This window comes from Solanum stenotomum, chromosome 11 (assembly GCF_019186545.1).
Source record: "Solanum stenotomum isolate F172 chromosome 11, ASM1918654v1, whole genome shotgun sequence".
Taxonomy (NCBI): Eukaryota; Viridiplantae; Streptophyta; class Magnoliopsida; order Solanales; family Solanaceae; genus Solanum; species Solanum stenotomum.
In genome coordinates, this window is record NC_064292.1 from 55,972,161 (window position 1) to 55,999,258 (window position 27,098).

The 27,098-nt window shown below is 27.5% G+C and overlaps 1 protein-coding gene across 2 annotated transcripts; it reads right to left on the minus strand.

The window, feature by feature from the left end:
* Nucleotides 1–144: 144 nt before the first annotated feature.
* LOC125845486 (transcription repressor KAN1-like) lies at nucleotides 145–7,551 on the minus strand. 2 transcript variants are annotated; one of them, XM_049525000.1, is made up of 6 exons: nucleotides 6,252–7,465; nucleotides 5,871–5,947; nucleotides 4,690–4,735; nucleotides 3,806–3,971; nucleotides 901–1,000; nucleotides 145–597 (listed from the first exon to the last, which is right to left on the minus strand). In XM_049525000.1, the coding sequence occupies exons 1-6, from the start codon at nucleotides 7,090–7,092 to the stop codon at nucleotides 478–480; spliced, it is 1,350 nt and encodes a 449-aa protein (XP_049380957.1). In that variant the 5' UTR covers nucleotides 7,093–7,465; the 3' UTR covers nucleotides 145–477. The 2 variants fall into 2 exon arrangements, with proteins under 2 accessions (XP_049380957.1, XP_049380955.1); XM_049524998.1 differs by having other exon boundaries at nucleotides 151–597; nucleotides 3,806–3,980; nucleotides 6,252–7,551.
* Between the last annotated feature and the right edge of the window lie 19,547 nt (nucleotides 7,552–27,098).

Consider the following 27,098-nt stretch of genomic DNA (forward strand, 5'->3'; position numbering starts at 1 on the left):
TATATATATATATATATATATATATAAATTAAAAAAATTACCGCGTTGAATATCTAACTCTTTTCAAAATATATATTAAAAAAAAACAAAGATTAACAAAACCAACCAAAAAAGAAGTTATAAAAAAAACATACCTTTTTTTTTGGAAAATACCAACCTAACTCGATCATGTATTAACAAAAACATATGTTAACCACTTTGGATAAAATATGGATGAGAAACCTAAAGAAAAATTCAATAATCCATCTCCATTTTTTTTTTCTGTTTTTTTTTTTTTTTGCTTTCTTTTATATATAACCTCTTACTATTTTCATATTCAAAATGCCTTCTCTCCCATTCCAAAATTACAATTAAAAAAAAAGATCAACTAAATCAAGATCAAATTAATTAATTAAAGTTATATTTCCGACGATTTAGTACTGCTCCATCTTAATAGCAGATGCACATGCTTTGATCCGAACAAGTCGTATTTTTTCTTCATTCATGATCCTTTTCAATCCAATCTGGTCTTCCTAATGTGAATTCCAAGCTTGGATTTTTTTGATGATCCAAATTGGAACCTATATTATAGCTTTTTGGCCTTGATGAATTACATTCCTGCAATATAATGCAACGATAATTAAGTGAGACATTTACGAAAGATAAATATTGGTTGTATCGACTATTACACTTACACTTAGGACAATTAGAATTAATGTCTTTCTTAAGAGTGTGCATATATAAATCTTAAAAGACAGATAACATAAAGTAGTGGCATAGACAATCACTCTTATAGTTAGGACAATTAGAATGTCTTTCTTAGTCGAGTGTCCAAAAATCTTGAAAGACAGATAATATGTTTGACAAAACGTTTGTCAATTAATAAAAGTAAAAGAAAAGTTTTGAGGGAAAATTAAATACCTCTATTTGGTGACCTGATCTTTGTTGAGATGGAAAACTATGTGATCTCATAAGGACATTTGTATCATTGGAGTTAGCTTGCAACCATCCTTCTCTACTACTGCAAAAAAATTTCAACCAATGTGAGACACTTTAACACCTTTCGATCACCTCGTATGTCCAAGTTTGAACAACTGAAGCGTGGATAAGATGCATATAACATGATGGACGTAGAAAGACTGATCCAAAATTTGAATATCAATATATGGTTTTAGTTTCTATAATTAATATTTGTTTAGTAGATATTTTAACGTATACATAAAGTCTAAGCCAAAGCTATTAGATTCGAATCAACCTAAAATTTGTGGGAAGCAATGGAGTGCATTGCTACTAATATTTGGGGTATATAGTAAATACAAAGTCAATACTAATCTCTACCATCTTATGATGAAATTGAAAATCTTCCAAATTGACCATCTATACAATTTTGAGAATAAAGAAATTACAAAGACAGTTCAGTATACCAAACATTTTGTATTTATGCAAGAGTTGAGAAAAGACTACACTCAAAACATTTTGTATTTATGTAAGATTTGAGAAAAGACTACACTTCAAAAGTATTATAAATAACTTATCCTAATACAAATTAAACACCAATGATTACTTCCACCGAGCAAATCTATGACTTATAAATCGTACAAACACAATTTTACTGTTACTCCAAATCGGCATTTGAAATTGAAGTGCTTTTCAATTAGTTAAACTTTCTTTTTTATATATGTAAAATAATTGTAGACTGGTCAAAGTAAAACTTTTTCACGTATAATAGGACAAATAAAAGTCCCTTCTTCCAACTACTCGATTTTTTTAAAAAAAACGTACAAAATCCTCTTTTTAAAAACCTGCAGATATGGTATCCAATGTTTATTTTGTGGGGATTATATATTAACCCCAAATTATTTCCCTATTAAAAATAACAGAAATTGATGATAGATAAATTTTATAGCTAAACAGAAAATCATCGCTAATTCTATATAGTGATAGATTAGCATTGCATTATCATAAAATTTTGTTAGCTACAAAGTTATTAGTAATGAAATTCATAGCTAATTTCAAATATTTTGTATATAGTAACTTGATCATAACAAGATGTGATTTTTTTCTACTTTTAGTAAATTAAAAAAAAAAAAAAAAGAAGACAAACACACGTCCACAAAATTAAATAAATATTTCTTTGAGAAAAGCAAAGCACTTAAGTCAATATATTTGTCTTTATTTTCTTGGACTTTATTTGCCAAAATTTTCTCCTCGTGAAGAGAATAACAATAAAGCTAAAAAGAAAAAAAAGTTAGTTTATTACTCTCTTTAATAAAAAAAAATTCTAAAAATCCACAAAAGGAAAAGAATAAAGAAAAGAAAAGAAAAAAGTGCACAGTAATATAATCTTTGCTTTCTTATCAAAATCCTAATTAAATTACCATTTGGGTACTGTTTTCTCTCTTTAATATATGCTAATAGTGTAAAAAAATTATAATAATTTTTTAAGTTTAGTAAAACTCAATAACTTTAGCGAGACGGTATCCAAGGGGATCTAGAGACTTGATTATAGATTCACATGAACCAAATAGCTTTTGTTAAGAAATCTAATAAACGTTTATAAATAATGACTATGAAACTAATTATTATTATATTATTAACTTGAAGTCAGTATGAAATGATTAAAAACTCATAAATTTTACTATTAACTATCTTTTTTAGAATATAAAACTCATAACTCAAAATTTTAGCTCCACCTCTATTGTCAAATCATCTTTGCCTACTTATTTCTAAGATTATAAATTTCATTTTTCATATAATGTTACTTGAAATCTTTAAGTGACTTAATAATATAAATATTTTTTTAATGCCGTCAGCATATATAAGTTAAATCTTTCGGGTAAAATAAGGAAAATAGTGGTAGGAAATAGATAGTACTCTAATTAATATAGCAGATTATGTAACAATTTTTTTTTTCATAAGCCTCGTAAAGAATGTCATTTTTTTTTCTTAATTAGAAACATTTAAAATTTATCTAAGACCACGAATTACCAAACTTTTTCTTTTAAAAATAATAATAATATCAAATTAAATTATATCACATAAATTGAGACGAAATGAATATAAAATATGTGATTAGAATTGGAATAAATTAAAGGAGTTGAAAGTAGAAAAAGAGGGAAAATGAAACATAACAAAAGCAAAAGCTGCCACAAGAAGTCTTTTTATTCTTTAGAAAAAAATGATGGACGTGGGTTTGCATATATATTTATAAGATTCATGCAAAAGAAAAAGAAACCCTATATATCTATAGATATATCTCCCTTTATCAATGTAACTCATTACTCCATCATTACTTCAAAAGTCCTACCCTACATATTGTTCTTTCCTATTTTTCATTCGATATTCGATATTCGATATTTGTATCAATAACTTACTAATCTAAATTCATGTCTAAGAGTTTTAGATTAAAAGATGAAGTGTTTTCTAACAAAGACGATTAGATACGTACACAACACTAGCTTATGTAATGTATCTTCTTATAATTCAACAATCACAAAAAAAAAGATCGACAAGAAAATGTCAGAAATATTTATGACGGACTTTTCATCACAAATCCCTTATCGATTATCCAGACATATCCATTGAAAATTCAAGTTATGCAGCTCGACTACTCTTAGATTCGCATCGTGAAAGAATCACTAGGGGAAAAACTCACTAATTCGACTAATTTAAATTCATTTAGTAAAAAAAATACTATGGAAGGAAAAAAAAAACAACTATATAGAGGGGTTAAGAGGTCATACTACATTTTCAAGGGTTCAAACCAAACACTTCTAGAGAAGGTCGAAATGTATATATGAGAACAATTTTATTTATATGAATGTACCTTGAAGAGTTACTCCAAAGAGTATTGGTTGCAGTAGACGGGTAATCGGGTTCGGGTTGTAACGATCCATCGGATCCTCCTCTCTGATCCATAAACCGGCCTAGACCCGCCCGGTCACCGCCACCGGTACTTCCTATTGTTGTGAGATCATCTTCTCCTGATCCATCTGATTGCCCTTCAAGAAAATAACGATGTGAAAATTATATTATCAGATCATATAAAAGATAACTATAAGTAATCATCGTTCTTAAAGAATGTAATTTACTATCTTAAAAATATACCATCGATGAATTACTTGTTATAATAGGTTAAACTATATACATGTAAATCTTAAAATTAATCAAAGATAGTTTCTTGTATCTCGTTTCTTTTCTAATATGATAAAACACGAATTTCATATATGGATCGAACTCATATAATAAACCTAGTTGTTTAAATCAATCCTTATTTCGATATAACGAGAAAGAGTTTAAAAGAATATACGTTAAAAATACTCTATACATTCATCAAATACATTTTCTTGCCTCTTATTTCTTTTTCCGAAAATAAAAGAAGAACCAAACTAACATGTTGTATCTTATCGTTTAAATCAACTCTCTATTTCAATACAAGAAAGAATTTATCACGGATAATAATTTACTAATCATGCCTTTACGTATATCGTCTCGTAGAAGTTGTTCCTAGTATATACTAACTTATTAAACACAGATACATATTATACAATGCATGAACATGAAATAATCAAATACATGAAAACCAAAATTTAAACATTGTTATAGGCATCTTAGTGTGCAAAATGTGTTTAATAAAACTTATTATTATTATTATTATTATTAAGAAAAAAAAGGAAAGAAAAGTAAAAGACTTAAAGCAAGACAACTTACCAGAGGAAACTGCAGGTTTGTCAGTGGTTTTAACAGTGCGATACATCTGCATTGGGAAAGGAATAAATATTATTTTCAAATGTTAAGACAAAAAATATTTCAAGAAAATAAAAAATTCAAGTACCCTTTACATTTAACTCTCTGAAATAATATTAGAACAATTCACTACGCAAAGCATTCACATTTACATAAGGTCAATTGAAATAGGACCACATCTTAAGAAGTAATATAGGAGTCGTATTTGACTTATAAATAGTTACACAAAAATAACTTTACTATTAGTCCAACTACAAGACTCCCTTTCTTGTGAAACAATGTTAGAACAATCTGGCACACGAAGTATTCATATTTACATAAGGTCAATCGGAGAAGGACCACATCTCAAGAAGTATGACGTAACCGAGCGTATCCGACTTATAAGTGGTTACACGAAAATAACTTTATCATCGCTCCAAGTACAAGATTCCCCTTCTTGTGAAATAATGCTAGAACAATTCAATACACAAAATATTCATGTTTCGCACATAACTCCATTGGAAAAGGATCACACCTCAAGAAGTATGATGTAGCCAATCGTATCTAGCTTATAATTAGTTACACGAAAATACCTTTACCACTACTTCAACTACGAAACTCCCTTTCTCATGAAATAATGTTAGAACAATCCAGTACACAAAGTATCCACATTTACACATCAGAGAAGGACTACACCTTAAGAAGGTCCTATGTATTCTAGTTAAAAATTACACGAAAATAACTTTATCAGTGCTCTCACTACAAGTTTAATTTTATTTTTCTTTTTCTTAGAGTCAAAATGCTTCTTTCTTGGAATTGTGTCATTAATCACGAGGCATTTTGTATTATTGAATAATGATGACTTACTTTTGTCTGGTACACATAACCCCTAGTACAACCCCCCCCCCCCCTTTATTTTTACCACAAAGTATATAATTTTTTAAATAATTTTTTTTTATGTCTGATAGTATCAGAAAGATCAGACTTGTTTCTTTAATTCATTCACTCAGTCATTCACTGTATTTTTATTGGCTACTGTGCCGGAGGAATTCATCCTGAGCTAGGGACCTTTGACACAGGAAACAAAAATCACTCGCCCCATTTATGTGACATCGTTTGACTTGATATAAAATTTACGTAATCTATTCGTCTAATAAATTAAGTACCTGTAAATGGCTTTTGACATGAGCTAGAGTAAGATCTTTCACATCCATTAGCTCCAACACTGATTTTGGTGTTGCCCCTAAAAAAAATCAAGAATCCAAATAAATAAATAAATCAAGATTAGACATTTTCCATCATTTCCCACACCTCAAATAAACCCCCAAATCACAAAAAAAAATAAAAATGAAATGATAACATATAGATTCATCTGAACTCAGTATTTTAAATAGACGATAAACTCAAATTACAAACAATTGAAACTCGACTATAGACGCGAATGTAGCCCTTATTTTGACACGAAAAAAACCACTAAGAATGAATATAAAAATGTTGAATCGGTCAAGATTAAATTTTGGATCCGACTCTGATTAATTATAACTTACTTTCATGTCCACCAAGAAGCTCCACAGCATGAACAAATCTAGCATGAAGTGTACTAGTCCATCTCATTCTTGGTGCTCTCATACTTCTTTTAGCTGGAAGTTTAGGTAAAAATCTTGATCTCATCAAACTATGAGAATTTGCAATATTTTCATGATGAGAATTATGTCCTAATCCTCCTAAATGACCATATTGACTATGATGATATTGAAGAGGATGATGATGTGGCACGTGATGATAAGACGAGGATGATATCCCATTAAACCTATTATTAAAATAAGGCGAAGGCGAAGAAAGAGAAGAAGAAGAAGGAGATGATGATGGGTAAAAACACATCTTTGGATCTTTCTCCTTGTCTATATTTGTAGCCAAAAAAGGAAATGAACGGTTGTGATTGTACACCGGGATACCCTTGATAGGGCGTAAACCGTCCGATACATCTAAAGATGAAACCCCATGATTTATTTGGTTCATTGGTTGAACCATATGACTATAATTTTGACTCTGGTGATGATGCTGGTGATGGTGCTGGTGATGATGGTTGATGTAATAAGGGTTCCTTGGTAAGTGGTCTAGAAACCCCCTTCTTGTTGTCATGTCATCATTGATGACGGTTGTGGTAGTGGTGGTAATGTTAGTGGGATGAGCTAATGAGAGTTCAGTAAGACAATTTCCTGTCTTACTGAACTCTGACAATAATCTCTCATGATTTTCACTCACTTCAGTAACACATCGGCGACCGGAAAGATCTAAATTAGTAGGAGGGCTAATGTTGAGAGAAAGATCAGGAATTTGCTTTGTAGATGAAGAGGGGGTTTCAATGAAAACCCCTTCTAAGGGCATCTTTATGGATTTTTGTTTTTAAATCTAAAACAATAACAAGAAGATTTCTAAACTTTTTCCTCTTTATTGTTGTTGTGTTGTTTGTTGCTTTAACTTTAACACCAAAAACCCCAAATTTATGATAATAATATGCCTAGAGAATAGAGCAAAAAGTTGCACAAAAACACAAACAAAAAAGAAAGAAAAAGATGGACAAACTTCAAGTTTGATTTTGGGAAGAAAAAAGAAGTTCTTTTATTTTCTTTTAATAGTGGATATGTTAAAGATGATGATGAAGAAGAAGTGATGTGAAGGAAAATAAAAATAAAAAAAGGGAATATTTCTTTTATAAAAGAAAAAGAATTCAAGAAAAGGCAATGGATGAAATTGAAAAAGAAGAGAAGAAGAAGGGGGAATTTGGGAGTAATAGTGTTAAAATTCCTAGGGAGTATATCTTGGAAAATGACACTAGAATAAGGTGAGGCTATTTTCTTAATTTTCTCTCTCTTTCTATAGTCAAAAGAAAAAACAAAATTATTTTAGAAAATTTTAGAAAATACAAACAAAAGTAAGAAGATGTTCAATATAATGACAAAAGTAATAATAAGTGTAAATAATATATAATCTAAATATTTGTTTCTTTCGTTTAATTTAACTGTCTTAGTTTGACGACATATATGACATCTAAGAAGAAAAAATAGATTTTTTAAGTTTTATTGTCTTAAGTTAAAGACATGTTTTATGTGACAAATTATCGCTATATTTTCTTGTTTTAAATATGTCTAGCTAGTAGGATAAAAGAGTTGCCAAATATAGAAAAAATGACATTATTTTCTAAATAGATTAAAACGAAGTAAAACAAAAAAGCAGCTCGATACACTAAGCATTAGCTATGTGGGGGATCGAAGAATTAAAGGATTGTATTTAATCATAATATTGTTTTCATATTTTGAACCTGTGACTTCCGATCATATGACAAAAACCTTATCAATTATGAAAAAGTAAAACACACTTAGATTGAAACAAAAGAATATTATTTAATCTAACACAATTAAATTACAATAGGTTACTTAAGTCGAAGGAGTTTAGGTTTTATACACGAACAACATACATGTAATAACTTATAATGTAAAATAATAACCAGTTAAATTTACAGTATGAAAATATGTTATAATGGAAAATATACATAACTTAAATCCATAAAAAAACTTATAGATTAATTAATATTTAGATAAATAATTTTTTTAATTAATTAGAATCCAAAAAAAGATAAATAATGACTTTTTTGATTGATTTTCTTTCCCAGCAGATAACTGGTTTAAAATCCCCTGGTGATTCTTTTTCCCCCACTCTCTACGCTTCTACCTCTTGTCTTTTCTGTTTTTATTTTCTCTTTCATATTATATAGTTTTTTATTTTATTATTTATCAGTAATTTAATTATATATAATACTATTTTTATACTAACATGTAAAGACAAATGTACTCAAGATAATGTAATCTGGAGCTTTCGACTTAGTTTTTATTTATTTATTTAGTATTTTTTTACCACACCCTACCTTCATTCTTGAGATTGAGGCGGATTTACCGTATTACTTATAAATTTATGTGAATATTTGACTATGAACGCAATTATTTTCATATATTAATTTGAACTACAATCTTTAAATTTTGGTTATGTCTCTATCTTAGACCCGTCTTGACTTGAAACGAGGTGGGGGTTAGAGAGTTGAGGTCATATATGTATACTTACTTGTATGTTATGTAAGTTTCTTTTCGAGTTGAGTGTCTATTGAAAATAACATACCTCTTTACCTATGAAATAGCTAAAGGTAAGATATGCATATAATGTACTCTCCTCAGGTCTCAATTTATGAAATTATACGGATATATTGTTATATATATATATATTGTAATGAAGTATTAATATGTACACGAATACATATGTAGTGAACATAAAAGTACAAAAGAGGCATTGACTTAAGAGAGGAAAAAAGGGGTGTTTGTTTGGTAGTAGGCATAAATGGGGATAAACCTAAATAAAAACACACACATTACCTTCTAATTCCCCTTTCATACTCCCAAATATTCCCTCCTAATCTTTCAACAACTTTGTCTGGCATCTTCCCATTTTATTATATCTTCCTTCACATGATACACACACACACACATGGACCATCAAAAATATGAATAAAATCCACTCCCCACCCCCACCCCTAAACTCCTTTTCTAACCACTAAAAATAACAGAATTCAGTGACAGATAAATTGTATATATATTAAATAGCAAAATCTATCGTTGATCTTATTTAGCAATATATTTATTTTAACTATAAGCAAATTAGCAACGAAATGTATAGCTAATTTCAATTATTATTATTTTTGGTAGTTGATATTCAATACTTACTGATCTAACAAATTGAATTTACACTCATTAACCCATTAACAAGCAAAGTGCTCTCTATAGGGATTTTTTATCATTTTCTACACTTGAACCGAGATCAATGGACTAGCTAGAAGGGCGGAAGGGGGATTGGTTCATAATGTATATGTAAGGATAATCTTTTTATGGACACGTATGTATATAAGATGATGAATGCTTAGGTGAAAATCTTGTCTATATTGCTATTTGAGACCCCTTATTAAGAGTCGTACAAAAATCTCATTCATTTCATTAATGGACAAAACCTCTAGGGAGGAACTAGATCATAAAATACGAGTTCAGACGAATTCAATAAATTTGATTAGATAGCTTATAATAGCGAACTCAATATCTAAGAGATCGACCTATGAGTTCTTTGCAAGTTTAGAAATCATAAAATTCAAATTTTGATGTCTACTCCAGACAACCTACCATCAAGGGTTAAGATTTTCAAAAACCAAGGCTAAATCAAAGGGGTTTGAATTAATTTTTTATAGTCTTATTTATATATTCATTTATTATTTGATTTTGAAAGCATATTGGGAAGTAACTTCTCTAGCACTTTTAATGCTTTTACTAGAGATTAACAAAACTAGGTCTAGAAATTGCAAGCATCTTTGTGTCATATTTTATAAAAAAAATTATTTATTTATTTTATAAATTTTTATTTATTTGACACCCTCTCCAATGTCTACACTAAATGACACAAGTCCATAGGTGGTGTTTGGCTGGAGCATTAAATGCTATACAGATATGGTCATTTTGCTCTCTCTATGCATTATATTGTTTTTATTTACATTTTTAGGTTTCCAATAATTTTTAAAAAAAAGACAGATTTGGGGGAAAATTACTCTATTGATAATGTTGAAAACAAATTGAAATTACCATAAAGTTTTAAAAGTTTTGGGCTTGTATAGCTACATAAACAGATAAGCAATGACGTGTACACTTAAACGAGACATATCTAAAATGAGTTCTATGAATTTAACGAAATATACTATTTTCAAATCAAATTATGTATTTATCTTTTCAAGAAATGAATGCATAAATTACTCAAATTCGTCCTGAATCTACCTCTGTTAAACATAATTAAGTACAGTACCCCCCCCCCCCCCCCCAACAACAACAACAACAACAACAACAATAATAATAATAATAATAATAATAATAATACTTTTTTTCCCCTATCCTATTACTTTTTTAGCAAAAAAAAATGATTTGTTAATATCAAGAGTGAGGATTTAGCCACGTGGATAAAATTTTAATGGGACATAGTTTGAAAAGAATGTAACATAGAGGATATATGGAATACCTTATGGTCTTTCATATTCATATAGTTTTAAATAGTATTTCATTATAAATCTATATACCATACAAAAATATGCTCATTCCCTATCAATTACAACCATTTGATAATTAATGGGTCCCCATCAAATTAAAACTTTTTTTGGGAAAAAAGGAAAACCAATTAATAAATAATAATTATCTCCTATCAACCATAATTCTCATGGGGCAAAAAGAAATGGAGTTGAAGAAAATTATATTTAATTAATTTTTCAATTAATGTAGATTTATAATTCGAGTTAAAGATATAGTTGGTATATTTTCACCCATTGATTAACAAGTTGTATTTTCAAAAGTTCTCACACAACTTTTGATATTTGCTTTGAGGTTCTGATTAATTGAATGCATATCGTGTAAGACTGATTTTAATTATTTTCAAAATTTATTTTTTATATAATTCTTTTTTATGCCCATGTCTTTTTATTATTTTCTCCCGACAAGAGCAGGGAATGGTAGGATCATTTTAACAAAAAAAAAAAAGAAATAAAAAGTTTTTTAATGACTAAGATCTTACTACAATGAAGCTGGATTTTTGTGTGCAATTAATTCAACTTTGGGGCCCATAAGAAATAAAGTTTTCTTTTCTTTTTCATTAATTGTGTATTTTTCATGTGTCTTAGATCACATAGAGAGAGAAAATAAACAAGTAATATAATTATTGGGGTTCATAATTGACATGTGTTTTTGGAAGGATTAGGTGAAGTTTGAGGTATTGGCAGATTAACAACTTACCTAAGCTAACAAGTTACAATTTACTATAGTTTATTTAATAATAATAATCGTGGTGTTTGACCTGTTTATCAGCATCTTGAATATTTCACATGGTACATATTCATCTAGTTTTCACCAATAATAGATATCAGATAATTATTTTTATTAAGACTAAAACATATAAAAAGATATCACCTAATATTTTTATCTGTACCAAAATTTAAATTTGAAACCTCATGATTAGGGCACTCTTGAGTGCCTATCTATATACTTTTGGCCCCAAATTGGGATTTATTAGCTGATAAGTTAAAAAGGTACTTCTATTAGTCATTAATTACAGAAAAGAATGCTTGTAATATTATTAATTGTGTTGGGTTGGATTTATACTTGAACATATATGTATAAAAAAATAATATTTGATGTATACACAAACTATAATTTTATGATATATAAAAGATATTTTAACTGATCATCCTTAATCGAGCTATGTTCCTTAGTACAATGATATTACCTTTTACCTTTTGTGTTCCACGAATTAAGACACGAGGCACATGCCTTCGAGTTAAGCACTAGTTCAAGAGAGTTTTAGAAACTCCTTACTTGTTTCTGATACATCGATTTGAGAATTTATTTTACGAATTTTATATTTTTTATGTGTCTAGTACGGCCATTTAATTTTGATTCGTGACATATAGCTCGTGAACTTGTTGATTTTTATTTTTTATTTTTTTTAGAGGAAGGAGCTCAATTCTTAAAGAAATTACACATGCACAATTGCACATTGAGTAGTCATTACATTACACATTTATATGCCATCACAAAAATGTTGATTTTAAAAGTCCATCCAACTTAAAATAGTTATAGGGAAAGATATCACCATATTTATATGTAACTACTTGCCTTTTAGAGCTTTATTCATGGGTGACCAAATCACTTGTTAGAACTCCTCTATGAGAAAATAAACTTTTTACAATAATATAGTAAGAGTTTAAGTTTTATACATCATCGTAAGAAAAAAAAAAATATCATCAAGTCATCAAAAAATATTTATAGATAAATCTTTTAAAATAAAACATATTACTTGTCAGCAGGGGCGGATCTATGAAGGGCCTTGGGGGTGCCACGCCACCCCCGAACTTCGACGGAAACTCTATATATACATAAGTATATATACATAATATTTATATAAATATAAAGCGTGCCACCCACAGAACAAAATTGGCTTATGGTGCCATGGTAGGAGGGCAACTTTAGAAGGTTGAGGTTGCGGGTTCGAATCCCATTTGAACCTATTTTTTTGAAAAAATGCTACTAACGTTTTTAAGTAAAAAAAAAAAAGGCCCCAAGCCCATTTTTTTAAGGAAAACAGCTGCACATTATTTTTTTATAATTGTTATTGACGTTTTTAATTTAATCGAATATAAAATTAATTTAATCGATAAGTTTATTTGGCACCCACGGACTCTAAATCCTGGATCCGCCACTGCTTGTCAGGATAAATAAAGAAAATCAGATGGTGTAAATTTTTCTTATAATAATGATATATATAATTTAATCTCATAATGTAAAGTCTTCAAAAGAGAATTAATTAATGGACTTTTATGATTTTTCATCAACTTTATTTCAATATAATTTGCTAGCCGAGGATTGTGATGGGATATGATAGATATAATTCCTTTATTCTTGGTTAGAGATTTCGAGTTTGAGTAATACTTCAAAGTCCAAATATAAAAGAAAAGATTTTGTAGGGAGCGTTTACTCTTTAAATGGACCTTACAACGAAAGATATCACAATATGAAAAACAAAAAAAGATGTATTTCAATTTTTCCTATCTCCCTTTGTAAGCATTATATTATAGCTTGAAAAAGGGTTATACTTTGAAAGGGGATTATGATAAGACATTTCTTTTATAAAAAAAGTTGATGGTGGCACGTAATTGGAAAAGTTTAAAGAACTTAAAATTCTTTTGCTTTATATTTGGAATAAGAAAAAAATAGAAAAGGAAGTCGAAATGAAAATAACATTAGCTATTTTGTTGTAAATAAATTGGTGTCGTTTGACGTAATTATTCTTAAATCGTACGCATAATATAATATACTTTGTTAAGGAAATAATTCCACGATCAAGAGATCACAATTTGAACCGTAATATAAAAGTTTATTCTTATTGACACTTTTTGTAACATCTTATAACTATTTCCCTATCAATGAAGACATAAGTTAGGTAACATTTAAAATATTTAAGAAAAACCTAATTTTCTGCCCATCTAATTTATAAAAGTTTTCTTCAATATGATTCACTCATTACTAATTTACATTTCATTTTTCTCTATTAACTTTACGATCTATATTACTATATATAATAAGTGGGAATATCTACTACTTACCACATGACAAGTATTTATTTGGGCCCATTTATTATTTATATGTTTTCAATTTTTAATATATGTTGTCTATCTTATTCTTTTTTTCAACCTTTTATTTTAAACTTCTTGAAATTTAATTACCTATTTATTACTCTCTCTATACACTTTTAATTGTTATGATTTCCTTTTTAGAGTCAAACTATAAGAATTTTAACTAATATTTTACAATGTGTTTTTTCATCATATTCATATGCAAAAAAATTACAATTTATAGTACTTTTTGTATAGATTTTGCATATTTAAATTTTTTGTTTAAAATATCATATTAATACAATCTAATTTAACTTTGAAAATTATTATATTACTACTATTAATAAGAGTGAATGTGAGGAGCTTCCCGTTTATGGGAATTGACAAAAAAATCCTCAGATGTTACTTTTGTAATTTCACATGAAAATGTAATTCAATTGGTTAGTTAAAGGAGTAGTGCAGCTACATTTCATTTTTTGTATCTATTGGACTAATTTGTCCCCTTTGTAATAATTCGCACAATTTTCTGAAAACATGGGCCCCACTTATTACTACTTAGTTGTATTGCTTTGGTAACTGATATCAACTATTCTCTCTCCAATAATATTTCTCTAGTATTGACTTTATATATTTTTTAAGAAATTATAAATAAAAGAGTAATATTACTATATCATTCTTTAAATAGAATAAATATAATGTATTAAAAAATATAATTGAAAAATGACTATAATTAATGATAAGGGGTAAACTATCCATTGATTTCATAAAGTGGACAAGTATTGTAGGACATTCCAAAATAGTATAATAGACAATAATTATTGGACGGATGGAGTAGGATTAAGTCTTTCTTTCAGTACTTTTCTCACATTAATTAATTTCTCTCATCATTCAATTAGTGGATCTTTAGTAGAATTAATTAGAATACTTTTTACTTAATAATACTCACAATAAGCAATAAGAGGAAGCTTTTGTTGGTCTGTTCTTTTAAGGGTATGTTGCTAAACCATCAACACTGAAAGGTAGCTCTACTGATAATTGTGAAGAAAGCATATTAATGGATTAAAAATCAAAAAGAGGTAATTAAACCCTAAAATATTATAAAGACATCTATAAAATTTGGTTGAAGCTCAAAATTTATTAGTGCCATATAAATTAGGATAGAGGAAATAACATTTATTATTTGAAATAACATGAAACGTACTACAAATCACACAATAATTAGCAACTTCAAAATTTAAAGGACATACAAAAAATTTGATCAACTCTCAAAATTCTACTAATGTCACATAGTTTGGGATAGAAAAAGTAACATATACGTAAAATGTACTATAACTCATAATAATTAAATAACTTCAAAATCTAAAAGACATATACAAAATTTGCTTGACTTTCGAAATTCTATCAATGACACATAAATTGGGACAAAGAGAATATTGAAAATTACATATAAAGTATTATTAACCACAATAATCAACAACTTAAAATTTAAAGAACATACAAAAAAAATTGTTTGACCGTTAAAATTTTATTAATGTCACATAAATTAAAATAAAAAATAAAAATATATGTTGGGCCCGTGCTAGCACGGGCTACTGTAACTAGTATTTATATAAAGGACAAACATAAAGAAGGTGATGTGACACTTCTCTATGGCCTCCATTTGTATTTGTCTTTTTTCTCAATTTTTTGGCATTTTTTTCTTTTTAAATTAATATATAAAATCAAATTACTTAATTTATTAAAAATATATATTTTATTAATGGAGTAACATTTATACCAAAGACTCTTCACATTCTTTTTTTCTTTGTTTGCCTCACTTCTAATCATAAATCATAAATCATAAAATATTTTAATATTTTAAGTGTTTTTCTCTTTATTATTTAATTTATTTACAAGGAGTAATTACCCATGACCTACTCCTCTTTAATTTTTATTTTTAATAATATTCCAGACTCATAATTTTCATGTCCATAACCTCCAAATATTAATTTGTAAGTTTATGATGTCTTATGGTATTCCTATATTTTGCCTATATAAACTTATATTTAGTTTCATGGAGATTCACATTCAAGATTATCCTTTTCCTTCTTTATCATATTGGTTTGTGAATTAACTAACATATAAGGTGAGAAATATTTCATTCCCAAGTCTTTTTTTTTTTTTTCATTTTCTACATTTTGCCTATCTAAATTCATATTTAATTTCATGAAAATTCACATTCACATTCATGAATATATTTTCTCTTCTTTATCATATTAGTTTGTGAATTAACTAACATATAACGAAAAAAGTACATGAAAGGTAAGAAATATTTCATTCTCAAGTCTCTTTTTATTTTTATGTATTTGGATATGCTTTCTTAATATTTTATTTATGTATCTATTATTATTCTCCAAGCAAGTATGATTAAAAAAAACTTTGTAATAATGAACAATGTGTTGTTAGTATGTGATAGTTAATTCTCTTTAATAGTCAATTTGCTAAATATAATATAGTTTGATTACAATATGTGTGAGATTTCAAGAGATGATTATTATTTATTGTTAACACAATATATTGAAAAAATCATTTACAGATATATTACATATAGTTTAGATTTATTTCTTTATTTTGGTATAATCACTTTCAATTGGTATGATATTTTATTTATTCAATTGGTAGCTTATAATGAAGAGGTTGACATATGGAGTACATAATATGATGACATATCTACTTACAAAGGAAGATAGTAGAAGAAAAGCAATTTTTGAAGCATAATTAGGGATTACTTTTTGTTAAAATTTTTTTTGCTACTTTGACTTGTATTGGTAAGGTAGCTACTTTTGCTAGATTTTTTAAACTTTAGTTTGTATAAGTAAATTAACTACATGTATTGGCAATGCTACTCATTTGGTTCTTTACTATTCTATTTTTTTTTTGTTATGAAGCACAATTAATATAACTATCTCATTTAAGAAATAAATAAATTATGATGATAATGAGCTTCATTTTTATTATGCTTGCAAGAAAATAATTAAAATTAAAATATTAAATTCTATGATGTCTTTTTTTTTTATGTAACAATCTGTTTTTGTCACTATTCTTTTTTGTTTGAAATGTATTCATATTTTTTATTCAGTCACCAATCATTTTATTTTTTTTGTTCATTATTGTAGTTCTATCACTTATTTTCACATTTATTTATTATTTATTTATTTATTTATTTTTACATATAAAATTAATACATGATTATTAATGCAATTAATGTCTAATAAAATTCATAACTTAAATTTTTTTTTAAAAACATATGAAAATTTGGATGACTCTCCAAATTTCATTTGTGTCACATAAATTGAGACAACAAAAATAACATATATTGGGTCCATTTTAATTTATTTGTCTTATTTTTTTTAATTTTTTTATTTAAAAATTGCGTAAAAATACTATAAATCATGATAATTGACAACATAAAATATGTTTTGAAAAAAATACAAAAAATTCCACTGATTCTTGAAGTGAATCTATCGTAAAAATACTATAAATCATGGTAATTGACAACATAAAATATTTCAAAATGTTGTATGTGGTAGTCTTATTATGCCTTAAATAGCGTCAAAGAAAGTACATGTTTGTGATAAAAAAACTTATTCCTTTATCCACGCAAACAGTCGCTTCAAAAACTCAGTTATTAGCCCCAAAACATACTATTTATATTATTGGGCCCGTGCATAGCACAGGCAACATTATCTAGTAAGTATATAAAGTTTAGTCAATGCAATAACATAATCGATGTAATCTCTCAAATTAGATTTAAAAATTAATAACGTATGCATAGACCTTATTGCTATCTTGTGCAGTGCACACTTATTATTCATTGAAAATACACCAACAATAACTGCAAACTATTACTATTAGACGAGTAAAAACGTAAGACTTTATCGACCGACTAAAAATATATTAAGATCTTATCATCTTTTCACCCACCCGTACCCCTCCAAAAAAAATTATTGTTGGTCTAAGAAGGGTACTAATCCCCCACCTTAGGGCCCATTAATGAAGATTGTACTATTTCCTCAAGGTTACACCATGGATATTCCTATGAAATGATGGTGAAATCTCAAAATTGAAAAATGTCAAAATGCCTCAAAAAGGACAATTCTGAATTATTATGAAACATATATTGATAAAAATGTGAAACTTAAAACTTGTGATAATCAACAAATTAAAAAAAACAAACAAAAAAGTGAAAGGGACTTGAAATCAAATAAAGTTAGAAGAAAATACCCTTTTTGCTTTTCCTTAAAGTCAATTACATTACATCAAATAATGTTGTGTGGAAATTTATTTTTTGATTTTGGGAGAATCAAGATATACATGCACTTACCTTGATTTTTTGAGTTTATTCCATTATGTCACATTTGGAAATTATAATAGACTAATTATACTATAATATCATGAATCAGTAACAATTAAATTCTATAGCTAACTAGCAAAATTCATCACTAATTCCACTTAGCAACGAATTTGTGATAGATTCACAAAAAAATGTAGCTGCATGCTATTGAGCGACATATTCACATAAAATTTAATAAAACCTCAATTCCAAGAAATCATATTGTCTACCAAGACATTTATTGAGAAACTTAACAAAAGCCTTTTAAAAGAAGGTATTTCAGAATATATGTAATGAACCACTTAATTATACTTAAGGAACAAGCATAAAAAAATACTAATCACGTATATCATAATTAGTTAGGAGAAATTGGAATATACCAAGCGTGTTAGATTCAAATATTTAAAAAGTCTTTCTAACGACTTTTTTGTTAAAGAAATCAATAAGAACATGCATGAAAATAAATTGTGATATCCAAGAGTAGGTAGCAAGATGAATGATTAAAGGCTGATGATCTTTGCAGCTCTTACTAGGATTTGAACCTATGTGACTATAATATAATGAACGTATACGATTTTCATTTGAACTTAATATTTTTGAATATTTTTATTTCCCTACTCCTTAATTGAAAACAAAACATGAAATTTCATTACCTTAAATAAGATGAATATTGGTAAGTTTTGAAATAATTAGTCAATTACAATCTCGATCTATTCTAAGAAGTACAATTATGAAACTATAGAGAAGACCTTTTCACAGAATAATCCTTGTGGAGATAATTATGTTCTTGTTTGGCTGTTTTTATATAGATACCTAGGTCACAACATCCCAAAATATTGTTTTGTTTTTTGAAAAATTTAAATTCCATAATAGTCATGTCAAGTACCACCAAAGGTTATAGCACACGATGATAATTAATTATCCTTTATTCTTAATAAAAAAAATTAATTGATATTTTCTGTTTTGCACCAACAGAAATTGATTTACCTTCAACAGGAAATATTTTACCAGCTAAAGTAAAACTTAATTTTTGACGTCAATTTTGATTAGCCAATTTCTAAAATAGATATCAAGTTTTTCCTCTCACGTATTTACAAAATTAAAAGGTGAATGGTTCTGTCTACAATATATTGGTCTCCTCCTATGAGGCACAAAAAATATAAGTCAATGTAGCAAAAGCACATTTGACACAAGAAAAAAGTAAGCTTTTGATTTACTTTAGTTAAATTGAAACATCAAATCATGTCACCTATATAAAATAAATATAATAAAAAAAGGAGGAATTAAAATAAACATAGTCAAACTCTATCATAATTACCAAGAAAAAGGCATATCATATTTACATGATGAATCAATAGGACTATAGTAGAAAATAGTGTACAAACTTGAAAAAAAAAAAAAAAATTGGCCAAAGGCAAAAAGCCTATGTAAAAAAGGGCAAAAGTTTAGTGCTTGTATATATAAAAAAATAATATCCTCATAGACCCCCAATTGCCATATCCTTAAAAAAAAAAAACTTTATTTCAATTATTGATGCAATGATGGTGTCCATTGTATTAAAGAAATAAAAAAGTTAGAAACAATATTTTCCTCTTAGGTTGGACTCATATTTTCTTTTTTGTTTTTTGGTCTTATCATTACAAATATAAAAAATCCTACGGACATTCAATCGAAAATCCATTGATATTAGTTCATCGTTAATGTTTTGGCAATTTTTTGATAGTCTCCATCGAAAACGTTCATTATAAATTCTCATTTTTGATGTTCAAGATAGATAAAAACACATTAAAAAAATTAATTAATTATATTGAGTGTCCACATAAAGGAAAACATACGTTAGTTGGATATATATATGTTTATATATATAAAGAATTGATCACTAGGTCCCAAATAATTTTACCTTCTTCCATTATCGGACGCTCACGCGTTCCCTTTTTCTCACTCTTTTAAAGCTTTCAATAAAGCCTTCTTAGTTGTGAAAACATTATTTAGTATGTTGGAAAGTTTCAGCATAAGTTATTGAATCCTCGAAAAAAATAAGTTTTTGTAGAAATATACTATTTTATTTCTTTCTTAATTTTCGTGTTTTCATCAAATAACGCAACATAAAGGATAATATATCATATAGTAAATAATTTTCAAAATATATTAACCAAATAAAGACTATATTGGAGAATGAAAGTCTCCGATTATTTTGCTTGTGCTCCTATGGCTCTATCCCAACATTTACGGACTCAAATCTAGTTGTTAATTACCCTCATTTATTTTATTTGATTATTTACTCGCATATGATATTTATATAAATTTAAATAATTTAATTATAATGAGTATTTTTTACTTCTCTTAAATTATATGGCATCGTTTTAATTTTAATCTACTTGACAATTGGTATCACTTTTTATATTTAAAACAACTTAACTTTAAAATAAGAGGATCATTCCTTAATTGTGGTATTAATCTCTTACTTTTATTATTTCAAACAAGTTGATGAACTTTCGGATTATTCAATATATATAAGCAAACTCTAGAAACATCAGACCATCTATAATGATTCATCCCTGTAGTATTTGAACGAAGTGACTAATCTTTTTCAAAGATATCCTCTCTAAGGTTTGAACTTACAAATAAGATGATCTATAGACTATAGCTATATATATAAATCTAAACAAAATTAGTAATTAAGAATCAAAGTGAGAAATGTTCATATCTAACTAAAAATGTATATGTGAAAGCCACAAGAAGGCTCTATCAATTTAACGTAAATATTAAAGTTCTCGATGTAACATATATATTATATCTATTGATATAATATAAACATCGATTTTTTTTTGGGGGTGGGGGTGGCGGGGGGGGGGGTAGGTAGATGAAATGAGCAAATCAACTTTGGTGATTCCCAAAATCCAATAGGTACTTTTTGGAAGGTCCGTGTTCCTCTACCTTTGGTAAAGATATAATGCTTTCATTTTCATTAAAGGTGACCACAAAAAAGAATTTTTTTTTCTAAGTATAAAGCAAAGTTATAATATTTATTCACTTTCTATAAAGTAATTGAAAAATAATAATAATATTATTATTATTCATTTCACTTTTCTAGTTTTTCTTTCTATCTTTGCTTTGCTACCTTTCTTTCTTTTTTTTCCTTTTTGCTTTTTGCATGGAGGAATATTTTTGATATCTGTCTTTTCTTCCTAATCAAACTCATACTCGATATAGTATATAACATAAGTACACTTACCCCCCACCCCCAAAAAAAAAAATTCATCTTCAATTTAAAAAAAAATTAATATACTCTAACACTATAAAAATAATTGATTATTGACGTGTTTTAATTTGTTGTAACAGATAATCTATCGATGATAAAATATTAATCGCACTCTATGATTTCATTGGGAAGGGTGGTGTGTACGATACTATGATGCTTATCTCTATTTTGTGCAGATAGAGCGATTTTTTTTTATGAATCGCGGGTCAAGCATTATATATCATAATTAATATGAAAAGGAGATAGAGTAATGAAACAAGAAATTAAATCAATCAAACCAATTACCTAACCAAAAATTATAAATGGTTGATACACCAGATTTCACCAAATTTGTTTTTTTTAAGCTTCTAATGCAATTTTTACCAGCCTCTATACTAGAAATTAAATAAACCTCAATTAATACCATTAATTTGATGTAAACATTGAACGTCATGATTAAGTTTTTTAATTATAGTTTCCTCTTTGTGGTTGACTTTATTGTAAGTAATCCTGTTTATTTTATGTAAATTAAAAATATTAATTAATTAATTAAATTAGGACTTTTATTACTACATTAAATAGATGGCTTGAAAAAATGGTGGTAGTAGGTTGTTCACCTTAATTCTTAATAATATACTATTTGTTATTAAAACATTTAACTAATAATATTAATTGATCATTGACGAAAAATATATTTATTAATTGCTGACATAAAAATCTCACAGTAAAGAATAATAATTTATGTTTTCTGTACATATATACTCTTATACTTTGGCCATTACTGTTTCACAGTCAAATCAATAATACTCTTCTTTTAAAAAAAATATATAAATCAATTAATATAGCATAGTGCACGAAATCTCTCTCGTTAATCTATCATTAAATAGCTCATGACTAACATATATTCGTGGTTAAATTATACAACAACAATAACATATCCAATGTATGACATCATATTCATAAGTGGGGTTATGCAACATTATGATTTGCCCTTAGAAGGAAGAGAAATTGTTTCCGATTGATCCTTGACTCAAACAAAAAAATATCAAACATAAATATGAAAAGAAAATCCAGCAGTGAAGAAAGTCATGCTGAAATTAAATAACGTAAAAAAGAGCTACAACAACAACAAATCAATACGATAATTGAAACAACAAGAAGTCATAACATCAAAGAATAAGACAATAGAAGAGAAATAATAACAATACTGAAAAGAAAAACTAGACAATATTCGACCCTGATTCTCGACTTCAAATAAAGAAAAAGCATTTTGTGGGGAGAATTTATGGAAAATATTAAAATTGAACATTGGAACTCTACAATTAAAATTAATAAAAAATCAAGGAAGAATTTATACAAAATAGTTTTTCTATTTATATTTTTAATTTCAATTCATTGTGGGGTTTTCATAGTGTAAGGAAAATAAAAAATACTGTTTTACAAAACTATCCACAGTATTTAGGCAGAGGATGTTTCAAATCCTCAGACAATAATTCAGATTTTCACGTGAATTTTTTCTCATTTTTTATTAATAATCACAAAAATTTAAATTATTTCTTTCTTATGCTAAATTTTATTTTATATGCAGACAAATAGACCAATATATCAAGCTCCAATCACTGCAGTTAGGTATGTTTGTTGTCTCAGGAAAATAAAATAGAGACAAATCTAGACTACTAAGAGATATTTCCCCACTTTTTAAATAATATTTTTCATGATTTTCAAGTGTGGAAAATTATTTTTGAACTAATTATATGATAAAAAAAATATTGAATGAGAAATATTAAATTATAATTAATGATATTATGCTCAAGTTTCTCCTTTTGTTTTCTATTTTTTATTATGTGAAAAAATAATATAAAATGGAGCTTAAGATTTCAAATATGGCCCAAAAGATTTGGAGAGAAGGCTAGAAAGCATTTGATATTTATATTTGAAATGTAAAAAAAAATATCAATCTTTGATCAAAGTTTTCAAGTTCGAATGCTGATAATAGAAAAAAAAAACTTAATAGGGAGCTCTTCTCGTATAATGGGCATTACAAGTGCAAATTCAATTAGTCGGGTTCTAAAGTGAGTGCAAAATATATATTTGAATACTGACTATTAACTACTTTTCAGTCCTGTTATTTCAAAAAATAGTTATTGTTGTAGAGTTTCAAATTTCACTTGTAAAACTCCACTATAATATCCTGAAATTAATTAGGTCATTTGCACTTTTGTCGCTATTTTGTGCTGGTTTATTTTTTGTCCCTCAAGGAAAATAATTTTTTCGTGGGACATAAGTTTATATTTTCGCATCATAATTATATTCCACAAATTATGCATCGCATCCATAAAGAACTTATGCCCCATTAGACACGATTTTGAGGCAAAAATTAATGATCAATCCATTCAAGTGGCAAAAATTTAAAAACCCTTCTTTTGAAGGACAAATCATGCAATTTCTTCTAACCACTTTTCAAACATTTTTTTTTAAAAAAAATAGTCACTATCTAGGAGTTTCACCTTCAAATTTTATAGACGAAACTCTATGTTATCCTGAAATTTTACTTGTGACAATTTAAAACTCTACGACAATGACTTATCATTTTTTTCAATTACAAGAGTTAAAAACTAGTTATTTGTAATTTTTTATACCACTATCAAACAATGGATGAGAAACTAGAAAAAAAGAAAGATAAGATGTGTTTTTCTATAACTTTGGTTAAACCTATTACTTTATACATTTTTTTTTTTTGCAAGAAGTGAGTGTTGTTTGTTGGAAAAATCATTGAAGTAGAAAGAAAAATTCTTTTTCTAGGTCAAAGAAAAATGAATGAGACCTATACCTATATATATGTTTTAGAGTATAGTATATAGTACTATTTGTTAGGTACATACACACTTTTGTTATATGCTTCATTAAACACATCTACAAGTTAGTAGAAAAAGTTGGTTGTTTCATAAATGCACTTTTATTTACTTCCTATATTTAAAAAATAGCCTAGAGAGGCGAATTGGTAAGAGTCCACATATCCTTTATAAGATTGTGACTACACTTTCAACTTTGAAAAGTCTATTAATTTTTTTTAATGTTTTGGTGGGGGTGGGGTAGGGTAGAGTGGGGGTGGTGGGGTAATAGGGGTAGTGGGAGACATATTGAGACAATGTAGGGTTAATAGGGAAAGGAATTGAAAATATAGAGTATATTTTTCAAAATCCCTTTTGACAAGAGAATATATTGAGGTTGAAAGAATACCACATTTGATTGTTGTACAAAATATTCGTTTTATTTACTAATATCTTTCTATGATATTCATATTGAGAATTGATTATATCTAAATTCACGATAAAAATAATGTAAAACACACTATAATAAATACAATTTTAAATGTTCAAAACTTGAACACAAGATATGATTAAGTTAAAAGTATCGCGTAAAGCACCAAGTAATACTAAATTGACAGTCTGCCCCTCGCGCGCGGGTGATGTGTGCTTCTTTTAAAATCCAATGACTCTCGACAACGAATATTTTACCTCTCATATTAATGAAGAACGTAGCAAAATGCTATACTTTGTGTGAATTGCAGAATTTTGTAAACCTTCTACCAGGGGCGGAGCCAGCATACTGTTAGGGGGTTCATCCGAACCCCTTTCGATGGAGAATATTACTATTTATATATGATTAAAATTATTTTTTATGTATATATAGTAGATATCGAACCCCCTTCAATTAGTTCGTGTGTTTATTTCTTCAAATTTCGAGCCCCTTATTAAAATTTTTAGCTCCGTCACTATCTCTAGTGTAATTTATTTTCATATTGTCATGTCAGATCAGTACACAAAATTTGAACTCATAATGAAAATACCGGTATTTGTATAATACTATATAATATAATGTTTTAAATTAAGATGATGTAACCCTTCACTGGGAAATGTTTAAAACCGGTCTAAATATGCAATTTAATGACTTTTTAATGAATCCATTGGACAAAGTTTATCAATATCAAGAAAATCATATTATTGCTAACGAAAATTAAAACACACAGGGTACGTACCACTAAAAAATTATTATTATTTATTTTCATCGTTTCAGTTTATATGATATTTGTTAAAATCTGTTTAAGAAATGTTATACTTTTTCATTTTATTAATTTTGATGAAGTGTTTATTATTATTATTATCAAGTAAATACGATGACATATTTAAAGTCACATACTTTAAAATTCATTATATTTTTTTTAAAACTTCGTTTCCATTCAAACTATAGCGCAATATCATTCAAACTACACCTCGATAGCGGTGGAACTAGACTACAAGGTTGACCAAAACCAGCCACATTGATCTATATTGAATATATGTATATATAAATTATTACTAACGTAGAGCATGTTTGGCCATTAATATTTTGCACTTTTTTCTTTGGACATAGAGTTGTTACAATTTTCCGTAATTCAGCTTAAACTTGAATTTCATAATTTTTTGAAATTCGAAAAACTCTAATAAGCTATTTTCATAATTTTCTTTTCACTTCAAATCACTCACATAAAAATGTAAAAATAACTCAAATTTTTAAATATCACTTTAACTCCTTTTTTCTTCCAAATACTTCCCTTTCTTTTCTTTCCAAATTTCACTAATTTAGAATCCGCTACCCTAAATTCAGAATTCATAAGTTTTAAATTCTATGTATCTTTAAACCGTTTTACCAATTCATGCCGATTCAAACTATATCACAAAAATCTTTACACAACCAATTAGTACAATTTGAAATAAACAGTATTTTGAATTCATAAACTTCAAATACTTATTATCTTTGATATTAACCTATCTACCAATTTGTACGAATTCAAACTATATCACATAAATCACAAACACACACCAACCAAACAAAATTGTACCCTAGAAGTTGACATATGATAGAACATTAGGGGGGGTAATAGTGAGTGTGGGGAGGGGGGATATATCTAACCCTAGATGGCCCATTCTTCAAAAAAAAAAAAGGGAGGTGAGAGGGTGAGAGTGGGGGTGGGGGTAGGGGGTTGAATTGAATAAAATTCATGTAAGAAGACAAGAGAAGGGTAATAAATGCAAAGGGGTACAGAGACTTTTTTTGGACAGAGAGCAGAAAGGATGATAATATTGATGTGAGAGAAGAAGAAGTAAAATCATTTTGTAATCGATTGCTTTATGATTGAAGTGAACAAAAGTTATAGTATTATAATGTATGAAAGAGAAAAATAATTAAATCAAATATTTACTCCTACAGCACTCTACTGAAAAAAGTGATTGTGATGTAGACTATAGTACAATATATAATTACCATAAAAGTTTTAATCACACTCTATATTTATAATAAATATTACTCTCTTATACATAATTTAAGAAAAAAAGCAAGATTTTTGAAATTTGTGATTTAAAATAAGTGATAAATATTTAAGTGACTATAAATCATTTCATAACGAGTAAAATAAATATTTTCAAAGTTAAATCATTACTAAATATAGAAACATGTAATTCTTTTTTAGACTTACTGATAAAAGAAGCGAGTCATTTAAGTTA

Bases quoted from the DNA above. Each gene is read 5' to 3' on its own strand.
- LOC125845486 (XM_049524998.1), bottom strand. From the start codon at position 7,092: ATGCCCTTAGAAGGGGTTTTCATTGAAACCCCCTCTTCATCTACAAAG. The intron at 5,948-6,251 runs GTAAGTTATAAT...GATTTTTTTTAG, and splicing joins GCTTCTTGGTGGACATGAAA to GGGCAACACCAAAATCAGTG. The intron at 598-900 runs GTATTTAATTTT...ATTATATTGCAG, and splicing joins GATCAGGTCACCAAATAGAG to GAATGTAATTCATCAAGGCC.